Source organism: Lissotriton vulgaris, chromosome 12 (genome assembly GCF_964263255.1).
Source record: "Lissotriton vulgaris chromosome 12, aLisVul1.2, whole genome shotgun sequence".
In the NCBI taxonomy this organism is placed as follows: domain Eukaryota; kingdom Metazoa; phylum Chordata; class Amphibia; order Caudata; family Salamandridae; genus Lissotriton; species Lissotriton vulgaris.
Window position 1 is genome coordinate 113,284,916 of NC_141700.1, and position 19,260 is coordinate 113,304,175.

At 42.1% G+C, this 19,260-nt stretch overlaps 1 protein-coding gene across 1 annotated transcript in view; it reads right to left on the minus strand.

The window, feature by feature from the left end:
* PRUNE1 (prune exopolyphosphatase 1) overlaps window positions 1–19,004 on the minus strand; it is an 80,967-nt gene extending 61,963 nt beyond the window's left edge. The window contains exon 1 of the mRNA XM_086947441.1: window positions 18,906–19,004. Coding sequence (XP_086803567.1) covers window positions 18,906–18,944 — 39 coding nt within the window. The 5' untranslated portion in view covers window positions 18,945–19,004. The remainder of the gene's footprint in view (window positions 1–18,905) is intronic.
* Window positions 19,005–19,260: the final 256 nt, after the last annotated feature.

The following is a 19,260-nucleotide window of genomic DNA, read 5'->3' on the forward strand; positions in this document are numbered from 1 at the left end:
TACATTGTGCCATAATAGGACCGGGGCAGATTTAAATATGTCCGAAATGTACCGGAGGGCCACTTCCGAGTGTATTACATAGGTTGACGTGCTCTTAGGGGCAGCCAGTAAGTACTGTAAAAACAAGAACCAGTCATATGGCAGCCTTCTTGACTGAAGGGATTTTCCATAGCAACCATAGTTGATTTGTAGCATCATTACACTAAGGATAGATATATTAAATGGACTATTTTGATATCACTTGGAGAATATAAAGATCTATGTTCAACCCCACCCTTAGAAGGTCTTCTAATCTTTGTTTTCCAGGTTCAACAAAAAGACACAGACGGGCTCAAGGTTGTTGCACATCTCATCCTGGGAGATCACTACGCAGAGGCCGTGCATTGTCCACTATGAGATCTGTGTAGACTTTTTCTTGGATCCGGATACCAACAAAGTGTGTTTGTTCTCTTGTCCTCATCAGGAGCCAATTCTAACAGTCATGGTAATGATATGAAATCATTCTGACATCATAGCAGGAAGATCTCCAGTGAGACTGAAAATACTGAGAAGTCCTTTGGATGTATGAATCACGGTCTCTGGATGTGGTAGAGGAATTGACTCCATCTAGCCCTGGAAGAGGCTAATGAGAGACAGTGCCTTCTCCACAAATATTTTGGTTATCCAGGGCAGCATTTGAAATTGCAATCTGAAGTAGATTCCCAAATTACTTAAGATTTATCTTCAGGGTTTTGGGATCGGATTGTTACTCTTTCTATTGTATGAAGATTTCACTGAAAGGGTCAAAGTGAATAACATCCTTGTATGAATCCCTAGAAAAGTACACCTTTAAGCGCCACGAAACAGCATTTCCCAATGGACTGACAAGAGGGAAGCAATTCAATATATTGCCTATTATGTGTGTGATGCTCCTGACTATATTAGAATCAGGCTATGTCTGAATTTGCTGGTGCGTACTAGACCGAGCTGTGTGGTTGGTACCCACTCAGAGCTCAGTAGTTCCTAGATTCATAAAGGTGTAGCCCTGTCGTTGTATTTGCCTAAACTAGAGGGAAAAAAGTCCACAAGCACAGCAATGCAATACTGATTGTATATGATTTTGCAGTATTGGGTGGTCAACTTAAACATTATAGAAGTCACTTGGGAACTCATGCCTGAGCTTTGAGTCTGCACAATAAGAGCCAAGGCGTGGCTGCTATTGAGACTATGTTAGAGAACATAGCATAACTAGTAAAGTTATGTTAGTTTATCTTACATAGTACTCATTAACAAATTGGGTTAACAAGCTAGTGATGTAAAGTCCCATCAACACATAGTAGCATGCTTCCCATCAGAAAAACCCTTTAACGTCTCATCGTGGGAAGTGTAGTAATCTTAATTACAATACTACATAGAACCACAGCCTTTACATAACAAGCATTGGCATAGCCAAAAAGCCTCACCTTTGGGACCGTACAAGTGTTTAGCCATATCTACTGGCTTTGCCAATGTCTTTAAGCTATGTTGTAGACATTGTGGCTGCTTTGCAGCATGTTGAAAAGTTATATTTAAAAAGTGTTATAAGCATTTTTGTTGCTTTATATATAACCAAGAAGACATTATGTACACCTGAACAACACAATTAAAAAAAATCACATAAAAAAGTCTTCTAGTTTTCTTGTCCTTGCAACGCTGGCAACTTCTTCCTGCCTGTTCTAATGCTGGTTTGTTATAGCTTTTTTTTGTTTTGGGGGGTGGGGGGGGGGGGGGGGTCATAAACAACGAGAGGGTGGAGGTTGGGAAATAGCACCTCAATTACATGAGCAGCGGATGGACACTATGGGAGAATCAACAGATGCCAGATTCCAGGGGCAGACTGAGGTGGTGCTGCACGATGCTGAGGTGGTGGTGTGCTGGTGAGGAATGGATGCTTAGGTGATGCTGAGTAATACTGATGTGGTAAGTAATGCTGAGGTGGTGGTGTTGTACTGGTGCACAAGTAGTGCAGTGCTGATGCTCAGGTGGTGCTGCGCTGATGTTATAGTGGTGCTGAATTGCTGCTGAGGTGATGCTATGCTGAGGTGGTGCTGAATTGTTGCTGAGATGGACTGCACTGGTGGTGGCGCACTGATGCGGAGGTGGTGCTGTTGCGGAGATGGTGCTGAGGTCGGGCTGCTCTGATGCAGAGTTGATGCTGCACTGGTGGTGGTGCCTTGATGAGAAGGTGGAGCAGTGCTGATACTGAAGTGGTGCTTCTCAGGTGGTGCTGTGCTGATGAAGAGGTGGTGATGCACAGGTGGTGGTGCACTGACAAGAAGGCGGTGGTGATGGTGCTGAGATGGTGAGGTGCTGCGGTGCTGATGAGATGGTGCTGTACTGATGCAGAGGTGTGGCTGTACTGATGCAGAGGTGTGGCTGTACTGATGCAGAGGTGTGGCTGTACTGATGCAGAGGTGTGGCTGTACTGATGCAGAGGTGGTGCTGTGCGGATGCTGAGGTGGTGCGGCGTTGATGCTATGCTGGTGCTGAGGTGGTTCTGCAATGGTGCGGAGGTGGTGCCTAGGTGGTGCCTAGGTGGTGGTGTGCTTGCGTGGAGGTGGTGCTGAGGGATAGAGGTGGTGCTGACTGATGCTTTGGTTGTGCTCAGGTGGTGCTGAGTGATGCTGAGTTGGTCCTGATCTTGTGCTGAGTTCATGCTTCTCTCGTGGTGGTGCGCTGATGTGGAGGTGATGCTGTGGTGGTGTTGAGTGATGCTGAGGAGATGCTGATCTGGTGGTAAGGTGGTGCCGAGTGATACTGTGGTGACGCAGAGTGGTGTATGGTGGGGCAGAGTGATGCTTAGGTGGTCCTGAGTGATGCTGAGGTGGTGCTGTGCTGATGCTGAGGTGGTGCTCCATTGGTGTTGAGTTGCTGCTGAGGTGGGGCTGCGCTGGTGGTGGTGCACCGATGCAGAGGTGGTGCAGTGCTGATGTCGAAGTGGTGCTGCACTGGTGGCGGTACAGTGATGAGGAGGGGGTACGGTGCTGAGATGGTACTGTTTTGATGCTGAGGTGGTGCAGTGCTGATGCTGAGATGGTGCAGCGCTGACGCTGTGGTGGTGCTGCTCATGTGGTTCTGAGTGATACGGAGATGGTGCTGTGTTGGTGATGAGTGATGCTTTGGTGGTGCTCAGGTAATGATGAGGGATGGTGAACTGGTGCTGTGCTAATGCTGAAGTGGTGCTGCGTAGGTGTTGAGTTGCTGCTGAAGCGGGGCTGTGCTGGTGCCGAGGTGGTTCTGCACTGGTGGTGGTGCACTGATGCAGAGGAGGTGCTGTTCTGATGCTGAGATGGTGTGCTGATGTGGTGCTACATTGGGATTGAGTTGCTGCTGAAGTGGGGCTACGCTGGTACTAAGGTGGTGCTGCACTGGTGATGGTGCACTGATGATGAGGTGGTGTTGTACTGATGTGGAGAGGATACTGTGCTGATGCTGAGGTGGTGCTGCACTGATGCTGCTCTGGTGCTGAGGTGGTGGTGCGCTTGTGCGGAGGTGCTGCTCAGGTGGTGCTAATGATACTGAGGTGGTGCTGAGTGATACTTTGCTGGTGCTCAGGTGATGCTGAGCTGGTGCTCGGTGGTGCTGTGTTGGTGAGCTGGTTGGGAGTTGATGCTGCACTGTTGCAGAGGTGGTGCTACACTAATGCTGAAGTATTGCTGCGCTGATGCTGTGGTGCGACTGCACTGGTGGTGGTGTACTGATGCGGAGGTGGTGCTGTGTGGAGTGTTGAGTGATGCTGAGGAGAGGCTGCGCTGTTGCTGAGTGATGCTGTGCAGGTGCTGCGCTGATGCTCAAGTGGTGGTGCTGCACTTGCGCTAAGGTAGTGCTGCATTGTTAGTGGGGTGGTGCTGCACTGGTGCAGAGGTGGTGCTGAGGTGGTGGCGAGTGAAGCAATGCTGGTGCTCAGGTGTTGCCGAGTGATGGTGAGTGGGTGCTCAGGTGATGCTGCACTAGTGAAGAGGTGGTGCTGCGGTAATGCTGAAGTGGTGCTGTGTTGTTGCTGAGTTGCTGCAAGGTAGTGCTACACTGGTGCTGAGGTGCTTCTGCGCCGATTCTGTGGTGGGGCAGAGCTGGTACTGGTGCACTGATGCGGATGAGGTGCTGCGTGGGGTGTTGAGTGATGTTGAGGTGATGCAGTGCTGGTGCCCAGGTGTTGTTGAGTGATGGTGAGTTGGTGTTGCACTGGTGCTGAGATGATGCTGCACTGCCGCAGAGGTGGTGCTGCGCTAATGCTGAAGTGGTGCTGCACTGATGCTAAGGTAGTACAGCACTGGGGCTGAAGTGGTGCTGTGCTGGTGCTGAGGTTGTGCTGCACAGTCTACTTTCAGGATATATTGTTAAAGTACTTAACATTATTTGCTGCACAAGGAGGCATCCCTTGATATCGGTTTTATTTCACCAAAGATTGAAACCTAAAAGAAGTATCAAAAGTTGAATGCAAGCAACTTAAAGCTGCTTCCATTTTCATAAAATGAAGCAATAACAGCATGTTTACTTCTTTAATCATATCCAAATAACCAGGCTGTCAAGAGCACAATGTAAATAGGTTGATCCTACTGTCCGCCGTCTTCTTAAACTACACTTCCAATAAGTAAGTATATTATATAAGGTTTGGACATTTGAGCTAATGAAACCAAAAATGTTATGGGATGCAAAACAACAGGCTCCGGCTGAAAAAGCACTCAAGAAACCAACGACAGTGGAAAACAAGATAAGGACATGTTTTGCAGCCTTTGGCTAAGCACATTCGGAAAGTCAAACAAGTCCATGCAAAAGGAAAAGTAGTGTGCCAATACTAACATATGGCTGATAGTGAAGTGATCCGTATAACAGGGCCAGTATCCAGGGCTTGACCAAAACAGCAAAAGGAGGGACAAATGTAAACTATTCACTTTCAAAAACAAAGTAATTTCGAAAGGCACATAAAGGAACAATTGAAAACGGATTGGCTGCCGAAAGCCCATACAGTAGATACAGTATGTCTCGAGAAAAAGTGCATGCACTGCCTGGGCGAGACCTAAAAAGGGTAGGACTAAAGGCAGTGCTTTTTACAAGAATCTGAGAGGAGAGCTACAACATGATACAACAAAGGCCTGATTTCTTCAGTGGTCAGCAACAAACACTGGGTAGGGCAGAACTTTCCTGGCAACACGAAGGGGTCATCTCCTGAGAAGTAACTTTGCTGCACGTATTGTCTTCTCACCCTGATTGGCTAGCTGCACAGAACACATGGGCTCGTAGCCAAGTTTGAAAAGTAGCTGTGTGTATACTGCCTTTGGTCAATTCCTATTGGATCCTATATTGTTCAAAATCTTTAAGTCCTGCACAGATGACACCAGAAGGGCTAGCCGCCCTCATAATAGTATTTTGCTTTACCTGGAGGCACGCCTTCTAAGTAACTGTTGCGTGACAGCCATTGGTCTACCTGGAATTGAGATCCATATAAAAGTGACATCAGAGATGCATAAAACAAACACATGGACAGCCACTTGCAGGCAGATGAAAGATAGCCCCTTAGTAGCCCAATTAGGTTAGTACCACTAATTGAAGAACCCTGCTGCACTTTCTGCTCCCAGGTGCTTTCTTACACTCCAATTCCAAACAGAATTCTTCAGGTTAATCTTTTAAGACCTTCACATCAGTGGCCACCTACTAGCCATAGGGAAGACGTGGAGCAATGCACACCTATGGGAGTACACTTTTCTACCATCTGCTTCTAGCCTCTTCCATAATGGTGAGGTTCCAGCAGCCTTTGTGTCGGATCGGATCGGACCCTACCATTGGTAGATGCAATGGAGAAATGAGGCCAAGAATACGTGTGTGCAGTGCATACCCCAGAACCCAGAGCTTCCTCTACTAACCTTTTAACGTGTTTTTAAGGGTGCCTGTGCCACATCTCCCAATTCCAGATCTCTCCAAGCCTGGAATTTTGGGGTCCACAAGTTCCGGGCACCATAATTCCAAGACTGGCAACACCAGGCCTCACATCGCTCCTCCAGGGAGCAGCAAACCCCAATCCATGCTGGAGCACGGGAAGCCAACAAAGTTCCCCTCTCACAGACAAAAGACAGCTCTGCACCCCTGTCCCCCTCAACCCAACCAGCTGCATGCTGCCAGTTTCCAGCTGCTTGGAGCAAGAATCGGTGAAAACTGCCTAGAATAGGACCCAGTATTACCACATCCAAGCGGTTTATTACGTATTCTGGGGGACAAATTGTGTAATCACTTGAATTTCCTGAGGAGGCTACCATCTGGAATCATAGATTTCAGCTCACTGACCAAATTTTGCAATTCTCTTAATGACCCAGTGTTTAAAATCAGCCCGCTAACAAGAATTAAAGCATTTATACTGCAGTTACAGAGTTAGTAAAACAGAAACAAAGAATACCCTAATCGCACATCAAAGACATGCAACTGTAAAATCTACAGATTTCATAATATGCTAGTACAGTAAAGCGCCAGGATGAATATCAGACACATTTAGTCACTGATTTTGTGAATACTGCACCCTCCCGTGAGACTACCAGTTACTTTGAAATGTTGAAATACATTTTAATTTGTTGAATCTGAATTTCCCAGGAAGGTCTCTAGTCAATGTTAATATCACAAGAGGAGCTCAGGAGTCGCCGGTTTCAACAATCAGATTAGTCATAGTCGGAGGCACGCAACCCTACACAATCAACATATCTCAAAGGTTTAGGATTCAACACATTTTCTGTCAAGTTGACCTATTACACAGACAATTGGATCTTCTTTTTGTGACATTATTGAGGCGAATGGCCCAATACTGAAGCTCTGTAATTTACACCGATTTCATCTTTAAAATAAAATTTGAGAGGGTCCTGAACCAAACAATTACAGATGTTAAGAATGTAAATAAAAATATTTCTGTATAATAGGAAGAAAAAGAAAATATGATATACATTTTAATCCTATTAAGATTTGAATATATTCAAGCCCATTCCTTAATCTTTTGCACAGTATCAAATTATTCCCACCACTCTTCCTATTTCCTCCTATTACTATATACCGCGCACTGTTTCTCAAAAGCCACATTCAGGCTGTGGAGATAGCAATGCATACTTTCAGCCAGGTTTACATACCAGATTTTGGTCTCAGTCCATACCATTCTACCACTACCAATTTATCTGTAGGTAGATAACCTACAGAAATACTTAATATAAACTCGACCACTATAACCTGGATGGAGGTTGTGCTCTGCAATGCTTCAATTTGTGTTTCTGTGGGTCTCCCATATGGCTCTTTTGAAAAAGATACACCTTCACTGGAATAATTAAGCTGAAATATTTATAATTTGTCCATTCAGATTTTTTAAAGAATGTTGCTTTAAAGAGTTCACTATTAGGATGGATTATGTCACTGTAGTTCGATTAACCCATCTTTCTAAAATTATTCTCGGGTACGGGAAAAAAACCTATTAGTTCCAATATTTCTGTGCATTCAAAATCAGGCCTTTATTATCAATAAGCTCAATAAGTGGAAGAGGCCATATATTTTTTGACTAATAGATTTCAAAACGCCTTCAAACTACCACATTCATTTTCAAAAAATAATTAAATAAAAATCGATGTTCTAGAGTGCATTGCAAAACGTTTTTTAAAAAGTAGCAGCAGGGATCGAAGCTCCGGGAGAGAGCAAGAGAAGGCAAACAGCCGCAAGAAACAATGAGGCGTGACCGATAAGAAGCAAGGAAACAAGAGGTGCCTGAAAGCCAACCAATGCAAAGTAATGGGCGGGCTCTAAGCATACTTTAAGCTTCTTCTGACATGCGCGCTGTCTCAGACAAAAGTAAAAAAGCGCTAAGATGTGCTCACCTACAAAATGAGTGTACTTTTTTTGTTATTTCCCAATCTGAGATGGACTGATAAATAATAAGTTTTAAAAAAAGCACAATATGCTGCAGCTACCATGTCCATTTGTAGGCGCACACCAAAATACTTGCACATGCCTGCAAAATATGGTGAGAACATACACAGTGGTTCCATAGATCTACCAACCCAATTAAAACAATTGCATAGGACTTTAGTAGTATATCATTCAATTAGTCATAAGCCCCAGTCCCTTTGCCAAGTAGTGTATTACTATTGCATCATCAAAATACAGTATTTGTATAGCCTAGTGCAGACGGTGCAAGGTGCATATAGTGCTCAGCGAATGCTAAATAATTATATTTGTATATATGTATATATATATATATATATATATATATCCAACTCCGGTTATCAGCATATCGCCAGCTTGCATACATCATAGTTTGAACGCAAGAGCGCATGATAACCTTGAGAATATGTCGACGTTTCGACCCTGGTGGAATAAAGCCACAGGTCTCTTCAGGACAGCACTGTCTGTTTAATGTCCTTGGTTGAAGATAACAGTTATCAAACAACACTGTTCGTCACTTCAATCACTACTCAAGGTATTGATCTTGGAGTCGCAGCCTTGTCTGGTTCGCGGGTCGTCCAACTGTGTGGATATAGTGTTTACAAATCGCTCCTCTCAGGGATGCGCAGGACAAAACGAGGCAAGCATTTTTTTTACCATTCTGAGATGGACCGATTAATAAAAAGTAGCACTGAATGAGCTAAAAAAAAAAACACAATGGAGCAGGTTGGATTCAGGGAGCCAACAGGGGACAAAGCAAAATGGAGAGCAGGCGTGGGGAGATGGGAACAGGCGAAAGAGGACACTGCAGATGATGTGGGGTAAGGGGGGGGGAGAAGGGCTCCAAAGAGATGAATATGGTGTGCTGGGTGGAATGGCATGCTGGTGGGGGAGAGAAGCACACAGTCGACAGAATAACATGAGGAGCCGGGATGAGCGGAGAACCACACTATCAAGACAGACGGAAAATATACACTCATGGAGTGCATTATGAAGAAAAAAAAGAATTTAGAAAATCACACACTTGTGTACGATTAAAAGGAGCCGCCAAAGGGGTGGTAAACAGGCTGTGCCCCAGGGTAGGGACATAGACAGGATGGACTACAAGAAATGAAGCCAGCGAATTGAAAGCAAGCAATAGTGAGTGACAACATTCTAAGCCAATGGTGTGCAAAGGGAGGAACGTCTTCTTTAGGAAGCTTTAAGAATGTCCCTAACATATCTTTGCAACTAGACAGCTGCACTGTCTGGTAGTCTTCCATCAATGCAAAGTCTCTGATAATTGACAGAGCAGCAGTAGAGCTAACACAACTAGGAAACAGCCTCAGAACAGGAATAAAGGCCAGACCAAAAAAAAGAGGTAGGAGGAGCGTGAAACATTTATTATTATACATTATGCTTGTATGCCTGGGGAGACTTGTTGAGCCAGGAGCCATATTCTGCATCAAAGAATAGCCCCTGCGGACTGGTTGACTCAGAAACCCTCATTCGGAGACCCTGGATTTCTGCAAAGCCAGCCCTGTATAAGCAGCTGCCTTTTTAAGCCCGCCGCGCTCAGTGGCCTTGAATAAGTCATGAGCACCTGACCAATGTGGGCAGCAGCATGGAGCCCATGCTATACGTTAAAATATATTAAAAGTCTCTTTGAAAGCCAGCTGGAATATATTTACTGCACGGCCCGCCCTTTCTGAAACCATTGATTTGTGTTGTTGACGGGACTACGGCTAGGGTGCTGGCCAAAAATACAACTCGCTCTAACTTTTTGCACGAGGTAGTTCTTTGCCAGTGTGGGCAGGGCGACAAGGAGGTTTAAGCATCCTTACACTTAACGTTTTACCAAATTTCCAACACATTCACTGTCTGGGAGAAAGCAGATTCTGACGAATCATCCTACTATATATATTTTTTTCAAATATATTTTCTGGAAACTCCCATTTTAACCTCAGTGAGTCATTTTTATAATTATAGAAACATTCTGATGACCATGGCCAAATCTCTGCAAAACCACGTAATTTAGAGCACAAGACCCAGCGTTATATTTTTGACTGAGTTTTTATTTGTTATTTTGTATGGGTTTTATCCAGAACATATTAGCTTTTTAACACGCTTCTTGAAGAAAACTACGAAATGCTGACACATGTTGCTTGTTTCACATTTGATATTGAGCATTTCTAACACAAACACAGAGGACTTAACTTGCTCCTATTCACAAAGGAAAAAAAACAACTGAAACAATCTCTAAAGTCATATGATTTACGTGAATACATTTATTTTGCGCATTTCTGATTGCAATTAGGACGGTAGCAGGTAAAGCGCGGAGGGTTGATAATAAATCTGGAAGTCTGGACAGAGAATCTACTGTGGGCAGATATGACTCCAAGATACCAAGGAGACATCTAAAGGCCAGGGAGAGCAGCCTAGACATTAGTAACTGGAGCAAAGAGCCACTTGTACAGACTCAAGAGCTACACACTCACTTAATCAAACATTACGAGAGTTCCCCAAGGTCAACTCCCAGTGGACGCTGACAATGGCAAAGTCCACTGGTTAGTAGAGTAGTCCAGTAAGGTGTTTATAAGGAAGAGGACAACTCCAGAATAAGGATTTGTGGTGTTAAAAAGGAACTCTAATTAGAGGCTGACAGAAGAGTGTTATAACTGCCCTAGACTACCCCTGATCTGAGAGTTCTCACTAACATCAGGTTCATGTTAAACCCTCAGACCCTTGGCCTGCCCTTCAAATATTGTACTTTGGCAAATGAAATCGGCGGTGCAAGTATCTAGGAGTAAGGTAAGTACCTATTGTCGATCCAGCAGCAACATCATTTAACTTGAGATAGATTCTTCTGATCCAGACTTTAACCAGCTGCAGCCTAACACCAGTACATAACAACTAATTCAAGTACCCGTAATGCCATCGGAACATATGCACCGTAGAATCTTGGTGAGGGGCAGGGGATTCCTGTGTAGGGCCCCATACCCAGAAAGGGGCCAAAATAATACAGACGTTAGCTTAAAAGTCTCTGCAACTCAGTTTTTGAATGCAATAACAGTTCAAGATACACAAACATATATATACACATATATATATATATATATATACATATATATATATATATACACACACACACACATACATACACACACACATATACACACACATATATATATACACATATATATACACACACATATACACACACACACACATATATACATGTACACACACGTATATCAACGCACACACATACACACATACATACACACACATATATATATACATATTTACACACATACATATATATACATATTTACACATACATATATACATATACACACATATATATACATATTTACACACATATATATACATATTTACACACACATATATACATATTTACACACACATATATACATATTTACACACTGATATATATATTTACACACATACATATATACATATTTACACACATATATACATATTTACACATTCATATATACATATTTACACATACATATATACACACTCGCACATACATACACACAGACACATACAGACACACACATGCATATACATACATACATATATACATATATATATATATATATATATACACACACACACACACACACACATTATTTATATATTTACACATACAAGAAGCTGGGGTAGCTGCTATGGTTGATATTTCTATTCTTATATTTGAAGTCACCACTTTACGTTTTTCAACACTGTGTTTAGCTTATATAGTGTACTTTGTTGGATGCCTGAAGCTATTGCTGCGATTTGATGTGCACTATAAATATTAAACTAAGTTAAAAAAAAAATATATCACTTACACAGAACACACCAAAGTGTGTCACTTAATACTGGTGTTTAATCACTACACAAGTTAATGGTACTCATTGTCTTAACCTCGGAAAGATGAACGAGTGTATCAGCTGAGATTAGAAGTTATGACGTGGCTGCATACCATCACCTCTGTAGCAGGAGCTTATCTACATGAACAAGAACTCATGTGAACCGTGATAGGATCAAACTCTAAATATTTTGAGAGAGAAATTCCAGCAAAGCAGCCATCTCTTACTATGTTCGTAATTGTGTTTTTAAATGTTATGCTCTTATAATTAGCATGTTTTGAATCTCACTGCTTTAGATAGGTGACCTGCGGCTGTTGCCTCTCCATAGCTAATCAGGACAGAAGCTCTGTGTGAGAAAAATTGGGTCATTTTTACACCTCAGGGGGTTTCCCTGTGCTCCATCGTTCCAGCCCAGACGTAATGGCGGCATAACTGGCTACAAATATCTTGCGAAGATGTCATGGCTAATTTAGGCACTGAGGCATTCGAGAAGACAAAAAGAAACTGGGAACAGGGCTCCAGATACGGGTAAAGGTTAGATTCACCCTTAAAATCATGCTGGCAAAAGCACAGAAAAATAGGAAGTAATCAGAGTTCTAATTTAAAAAAATATAGATAGCATTAAAAAAGATAGAAATGTTCTAAAAAAAAAAGTAAAGATTCAGACAGCAATTTTATTTCTTTTTTTAAATAAATGAACAGCGACCCAATTAACAAAACAATACCTTGCTGAAACCACATGTTGTGGTCAAGTGATCACACCCAGCAGTTTTTGTGACATGATACAAAAACACGAGTCGAAAACGCTAACCGTTAATGTCACTAGTGCCCCAAAATAGCATTATTTGACTAAAATACAAAATTACCACAATATGCCTTTTCTATTACATGCAGCAAAAAAAGATATACTTTGTAAGTGACAGATTAGCTGACATCTTTAATTCATATTAGTTTATCAATTGTCATGGTAGCAAAAAATAATGTACGACTTACCCTTAATATTAATATCCCAGAATTAAAGGGTCTGGAGGCAGTGCTGACAATCGATTATTGCTATTTCTAGGTAGCACTATCAATGTATCCCCTGATCTATTTTGCAACTGAGACCACTGTTTAACACTTTTTATTTTTCAGTTTTTATTTTAATTGGAAATTGTAGTTTTATTTTCAAACACGTTTTATTGTGCTTTTCTAACCCATTCTGTCATCGTGTTGAACATACTCACATAAGTTAGAATATTCGTTTAAAATAGCGATTGTTGTTAAGCACTACTTTACAGATCATGGTGAGATTGAGCACTTTAAAAAAAAACTGAAATGAATATTTAGGTATAGGTACCAGTATTTGGAAAACCAAAATATTATGTAATGGATCTTTGAATGTATCTATAGGGTATCTGAAGTCCCATGTGGGCGAAAATAAATTCCAAAAGTAAGAAAAAAATACTCCTGTGTAGAAATTTTTCTGGATGGCACTTATAGAAGTCACAGCTGCATACAGTTAGGAGGATTTAAATTGGGGTCGAGTAAGATTTACAATGATAAACCCACTGCAAATACTGAAAAGTGATAACTGGGAAAATGAAACTGAGGCTAAGCTGTAGAAAATGTGCCATGTTTCCATACGATTGACAATTAGAAGAGGACGCTTGTGAGCTCAGATGATGCTTTTAAAAGGGGCATTAACAAAGTACTAGTACCTTAATGGCAGTAGCAGTCCAAGATAGGTACACAACATTTATTGGAGAATACTTTTTCTGGTAAAAAGTGCTGGACCACAACTCCAGCAGGTTTGTTATAAACATTGGGGGTAAGACAGCTTCAGCCACAAGACTCAGTCTCTCTGTTGCGACTATCTAGGACCCTCTTTTCCTATTCATCTTTTTTTCTTGTGGCCCCTCTTGAACTCTAGCTTGTCCCCAGATGACTATAAGTTGACCCTATGATGTTGTTAAGGGAATATAAAGTGAATATAAATAAAGACCACAAAACACCATAGCAGAACATTACCGGTCTGTAAAATTTGAAGCAACAGACAATAAACAAAGTCAGGAGGGGATGTTGTAATATCATGTTAATGTTCATAATGGAGATAGATGGCTCACTCAAGACCAAGAGCCACTTCAGTGGCAGTTCCGTGACCTTAATGACAACTGAATTACCAGTGATGTTTCACTGTCCATAGATGCCAAGTTGTTTCAAATGGCAAAAAGCTATCCGCCGGCCAAAAAAACAGTAAGAGGCACTTTCAAAAAGGTTTCTCAAACAACTTAGGCTTTCATTTAGACCTCCAGAATTGGGAGTCTGTGGAAGGAGAAATGCCAGTACTTGGAGGAGGCAATCAGTACAAGAGAGATGATCTGTACTAGCAGCTGGAAGGGAAGTTGGTAGCAAAGAGTAAAGTTTGGTAATCAGGTGACCGTAACCCAACGGTTGTGAGATCAATGAAAAGGCACCAAATCTTATTGAGAATTTCTACATACAAAGTGACTTTAAGAAAAAGAGGTCAAGACCAAATAGACCTTCCTACTTGCACATGTTGCAGCAACTAAACACTCATTTAAATCTACGGATTTACCCTAACTATTCTATGGTGGTCATCAGCCTTTGAAATACTGTTCATCTGAGATCCAGGATTTTTCCAGTTTCAGAATTTACACACATCGAGTTCACCTGCTATTCGTTGCCACGGTCAGGCCAGTTATGGACAGTGACTGTGTATGGAGCCCTCTCCAGGAATCCTCAACACTCACAAATATGGGTGAGCCATAGACAAGCTTCTGCCGCATGCCTCATTTGGGATAATAATCTACCAATGTTTTGATGAGACTTGAAACTGGTGGTAGGTGTACTACCCTTGCCTCAGAGGCGTTATGTTCCAACAACATATCCGTTCAACCAGAAGAATATCCAGGCGATCTGGTGGTAGCATCCCCAGCATGGCTTGAAAGCCACAGCATCTTCGCCTAGCAAGACCAAGCAGCAAGAAAACACTGAGCACATCAGCTGGAAAGTCTAATGAAAGTTTGTGCAGTTCTGTGTGTTCAAGAGAGACAGGGAAGCTGTCTGCACTCTTTTTGTTGCAAGCGAGTGCAGTAAAATAAGTGCCGTTCATTTACCAAGGGCACTACAGGATGGTTTCATTGAGCAATTCCCACAGTAGAGAATACAGGGTACTGTGTACAATCAATGTCTTCAGTGTGGTGTGTACAGAAGGTGGAATTCAGTGTGCGACAGCACTGTGCAACGAGTGTGCTGCGTCTGGTGGACAAAGAATACTGGTAGCTTTTGCATATAGAGAATAGTGTTTAATGCCTAAAGTAAATGTGGTGCACTATATGTTAATAGAGTAGAGCATGGAGATGTACGTTTTGTTCATTATCTATTAGAGTGTGTCACATACTCTGTATGCATATTCTGTAGAATTTATGCAGAATGTCCAGTGCGGGATGGAGAGCGTACACTGTGTACAGAGGTACAGTGTAGCTTGTCTACTTGGCTAAATACATTGCAAATAGAAGGATTAGTTAGATTAGTTATTGTTTACAGTGAGACTGGTCTGTCGCGTGTGGCAGCGCAGCATGCACAAAGGGTACTGGACATCAGGCACTGCAGCCGCAGTGCATACCGTGCAGTGCGCATTATGACCTGTGTAGTGTACTTTTTTGGTATGTTCTGCATTTACAGTGAGTAAGAATGTGACTTGTGTGGATTTTTAAACAAACATGCACTGTGCTTAAATTTGTGATGGTGTGTAAACTGGGTGGGCTATTTCAACAATATACGACAGGGGTGAACACATCAGGTTGGTAGGTGCAGTGATCGGTAGAGTGCAGTAATTAAAGAGTCACTGGACAGTGTTTACAGCGGTTTCAATGTTATAGTAGTTTGAGTAGTGAGCAGGGCAGGTGTAGTTCAGTGTGTACACTGCACACAATGAAATATTTATATGATATACACCAGGCGAGACCTTTTCAGTTTGATGTAAAGCTTACACAGAGCTACAGGGCGCATATCACGTGCATTTTGCAGTGTTTACAGTGGGCGCAGTGCATTTAATGCCAGAGATGAGCACAATATGGATAATGGATACAATGTGGTGTGCGCATTAGATCCAAAGTGTACAGTGGCCCCGGTATAACATTTGTACAGTCTTAATTACTCAGTTTCTTAAAACTATTCACAATATACAATGATCTCAGTGGATTACTACGTGCACAGGCAAAGTCTTGATTGTGACATTAAAAAAATACAAAACATGATACTAGTTATTAAAAGGGTGCAACACTTCTCTATATAAACCAATTTTTTATGTAAACATTTGGAAACCAGTCAGACGCTTTAAGCCCGACTGGTCTTAGTAGTCAGCTTTTCTTACTAAAGCACATCACATCCAGTTAAAAATAGATGATTGTTCTCTCTTGTCCCTAAAAATAGTTGATGATGGCTCTGTCACACAAACACTACCAAAAGAAGTTAACCCCGGTATTACAGGATGATCAACTTACTTAATAAAGCATTGCCTATTAAATTGTGGTAAAGAAAATATTAGGATCTCAGAATGGTGCTAGTATCTTGGAGAATCAAAAAGCAGAAGCAGTCACAACACAAAGTCAGTAACAAATTATATAAACTACTACCAGTGAAGTTCAGTCATGAAAGGACTGGTCACTTTTAAATTTTTTTGTGCAAAATTATTGTTTGTGATAATAAGTTCCGCAAGATGTTAAACAAATGTAACTACTCAACTTCACAGCAAACCATGATGCTCTCACCAAATATGTCAAAACCATGATCGAATGACGGGCAAGACTCCTTTCCTTTTCTGCTTGTGTTATCTAGTGTTAATTTGTCGAGTAAAGCACACTAACACAGCAGTTGGCTCAATTGCATTTACCGGCTACTGTAAACATCAAGAAACCGTGTTCAACCGATTTCTGCATAAAAAATAAATGTCTCATTTTTGTGCTAGTCTATATCAGGGGTCTTCAACCTTTTCTTCAGTAAGAGCTGCTTATGTTCAATGAAAATCATTAGAGCTTCTGAAAATAATATAACAGCCACTGTGAGCAAATTTAGCACTAGTGATCAGCACATCAGGCTGGATTTGCAAGTTTGAATGACTTTTCTTGGGTAATACCAACCAGTCATAGCTGCAATACCCAGCATCAAGGCAATAATATCAGTAATAGGTCTCCCCAAATCTTTACACACAGTTTCATCTCGTATACACACTTTTCATTTTTGATATATACATATTAATTCAGACAAGCCAAAGCTTTTCATTTAGTAGACTAGACTGCATCCAGGAGAGCTATTTGCAGGTAGCTGGAGGGCTACCTGTAGCTGACCAGCTATTCATTAGAGAATCCTGATCTATATGTTTTACAATAACCAGGGCACTGAAATGATGAGATTATGCAGCCGCTGCTTTTTGCAAATAACTATGGATTTGCTGCACTTGCAACATAATCCATCATGTGCTGCAAAATTTGCAAATGTTAACTAAAAAAATTGTTTCCAGCTCAAATGGATCAAAAGTTACTAAAAACTTTGCAATGTGTTTGCTGGTATTGTAACGCCTTCCGCAAAGGTTAACTGGTCGACTTTCAGTAGCTTATTTCAGTATTTGGTAGTTAAACTGGTACTACTGAGGTGAAATATTTGTCCATACAGTATTACCATGTGTTAACATTATACAATTATGAAATACTATCCAAAAATGCGCAGCACTATTTGTCTTTTTTTCCGTATAAATTAGTTAACACTGCCGCATAATATGGTGCTCCCCTGCCGCATAATTCCAGTGGCCACAACAATAATCCTTACTCAAAAAATTGTATTGATTCATACCTTTGCAGAAATGTTGAGGATTGGAAGGCCTGCTTTCCAAAGCTGACTTTTTAAACAATTCCTCAACTGAAATAAACAGCAGTCTGCTGTGAACATTGTGTACAGAGGTGCAATGAGAACTGTGAGCGTAGTGTTTAAAGTCGTCCCAAGAAAGTTTGCAGTGTGCACTATATTTAAAATGTGTATGCAGAGTCTACAAGTATATTCCAAACAGTGCGCAAAAGTGTGCAGGATGTCGCCAGCTGGGACTTCAAAGTGTTTTTAGTGTATGGATGGGTAACAGTGTGAAGAGTACAGTGTGTACAATTAATAAAACGTGTAGTGGGTGCACTGCATACAGTGCGTAGCATGCTTGTGATGTGGTGTACGATTCAAGTACTGGCTGCAAGTATACAGTGTGTGCAAAGTGCACAGTCGGGGCAGGGTGTACAGAGGGTGAAGGATGCACAATGGGTGAAATGTGCAGTGATGCAGCAGCCTATATAAAGGACGCAGTGTATACACTGCTTGCTTGTACTGCATGTTGACATTTGTAGCTGGTGGTTACACATTGCTGTGAGTACAATAAGTACCTTTCAGAAAGTTTCCAGAGTGCCATGCACACAATTCACCATGAAAATTGTACTTCGCATTGTACCTGCAGGCTCCAGCGTGCAATCATTCAGTTACTTTGTTGTGTTGACAATGTGAATACAAGTAAACAGTTTGAGCAGTGTTTTCGGCACAGTAAATGTACAATATACAGCGCGCACATCGCGTGAACGTGTATCTTTCGATGTTATTATATTTACAGGGCGAGGAAATCGCCAAGGAGGCACCGGGCGTAGACACCGGCTATGGAAACAGGTTCAAAAGAAAAGTAGTCAAACTTCATTCCTTAAGGAACATTCTAGCAGACCGACTAGTACTTTAAAAACAGAGATCACACGAAATTAAAAAATGGAACTAATTAGACAAGCAAATACTACAACGTCCAGTTTCGAAGTACTGCCTCAGAGTTTCATGCAGTGGTAAAACTCATCAGAGCAAGAAAATATAACAAAGTTTATCTGAATGAGTGCACAGGACCCACAGGCCTTAGGACAGTGTCAACTAGTGTAATTTCCGTACAATATGCGCACTGCTGGGCAGGATATACAAGTGGTTTGATTGTGTGCAGTGCCGTCCGTAGTGTCAACAGAGTGCACTGTGCTTCAATGTACATAGCAGTAGACAGTGCAGATGTTGCCGTGACTGTGCACGTTGCATTCTTCCCTCCCTCGGGCTCCTTACCCTTAGGGCGGCCCGGCAGCCCTGCAGGAAACGCTCCATGCTCAGCCTCCGATAGCGCCCGCTCTGTGCCAAGTAGTCAGCACCCAGCACAGTGCACCCGGGAGCGAATGGCATCGTAAGAGAAGACGGACAACCGAGGCATGACACAGCGACGGCCATGGAAATAGACGAAGGACAAGACAGCTAAGGACGCCTGGAGAAAACTAAGTATGACATACTGCTAACAACGGACATGGCCACCAAGGTGACGTAATAACATGGCGGCCATTTTGGAGTGGTGTTACCAATAGCAAGTATCAACACGTGACGGTGGTGACCACCTGACGACCAGAATCGGTGTTCCTTATGTACATGT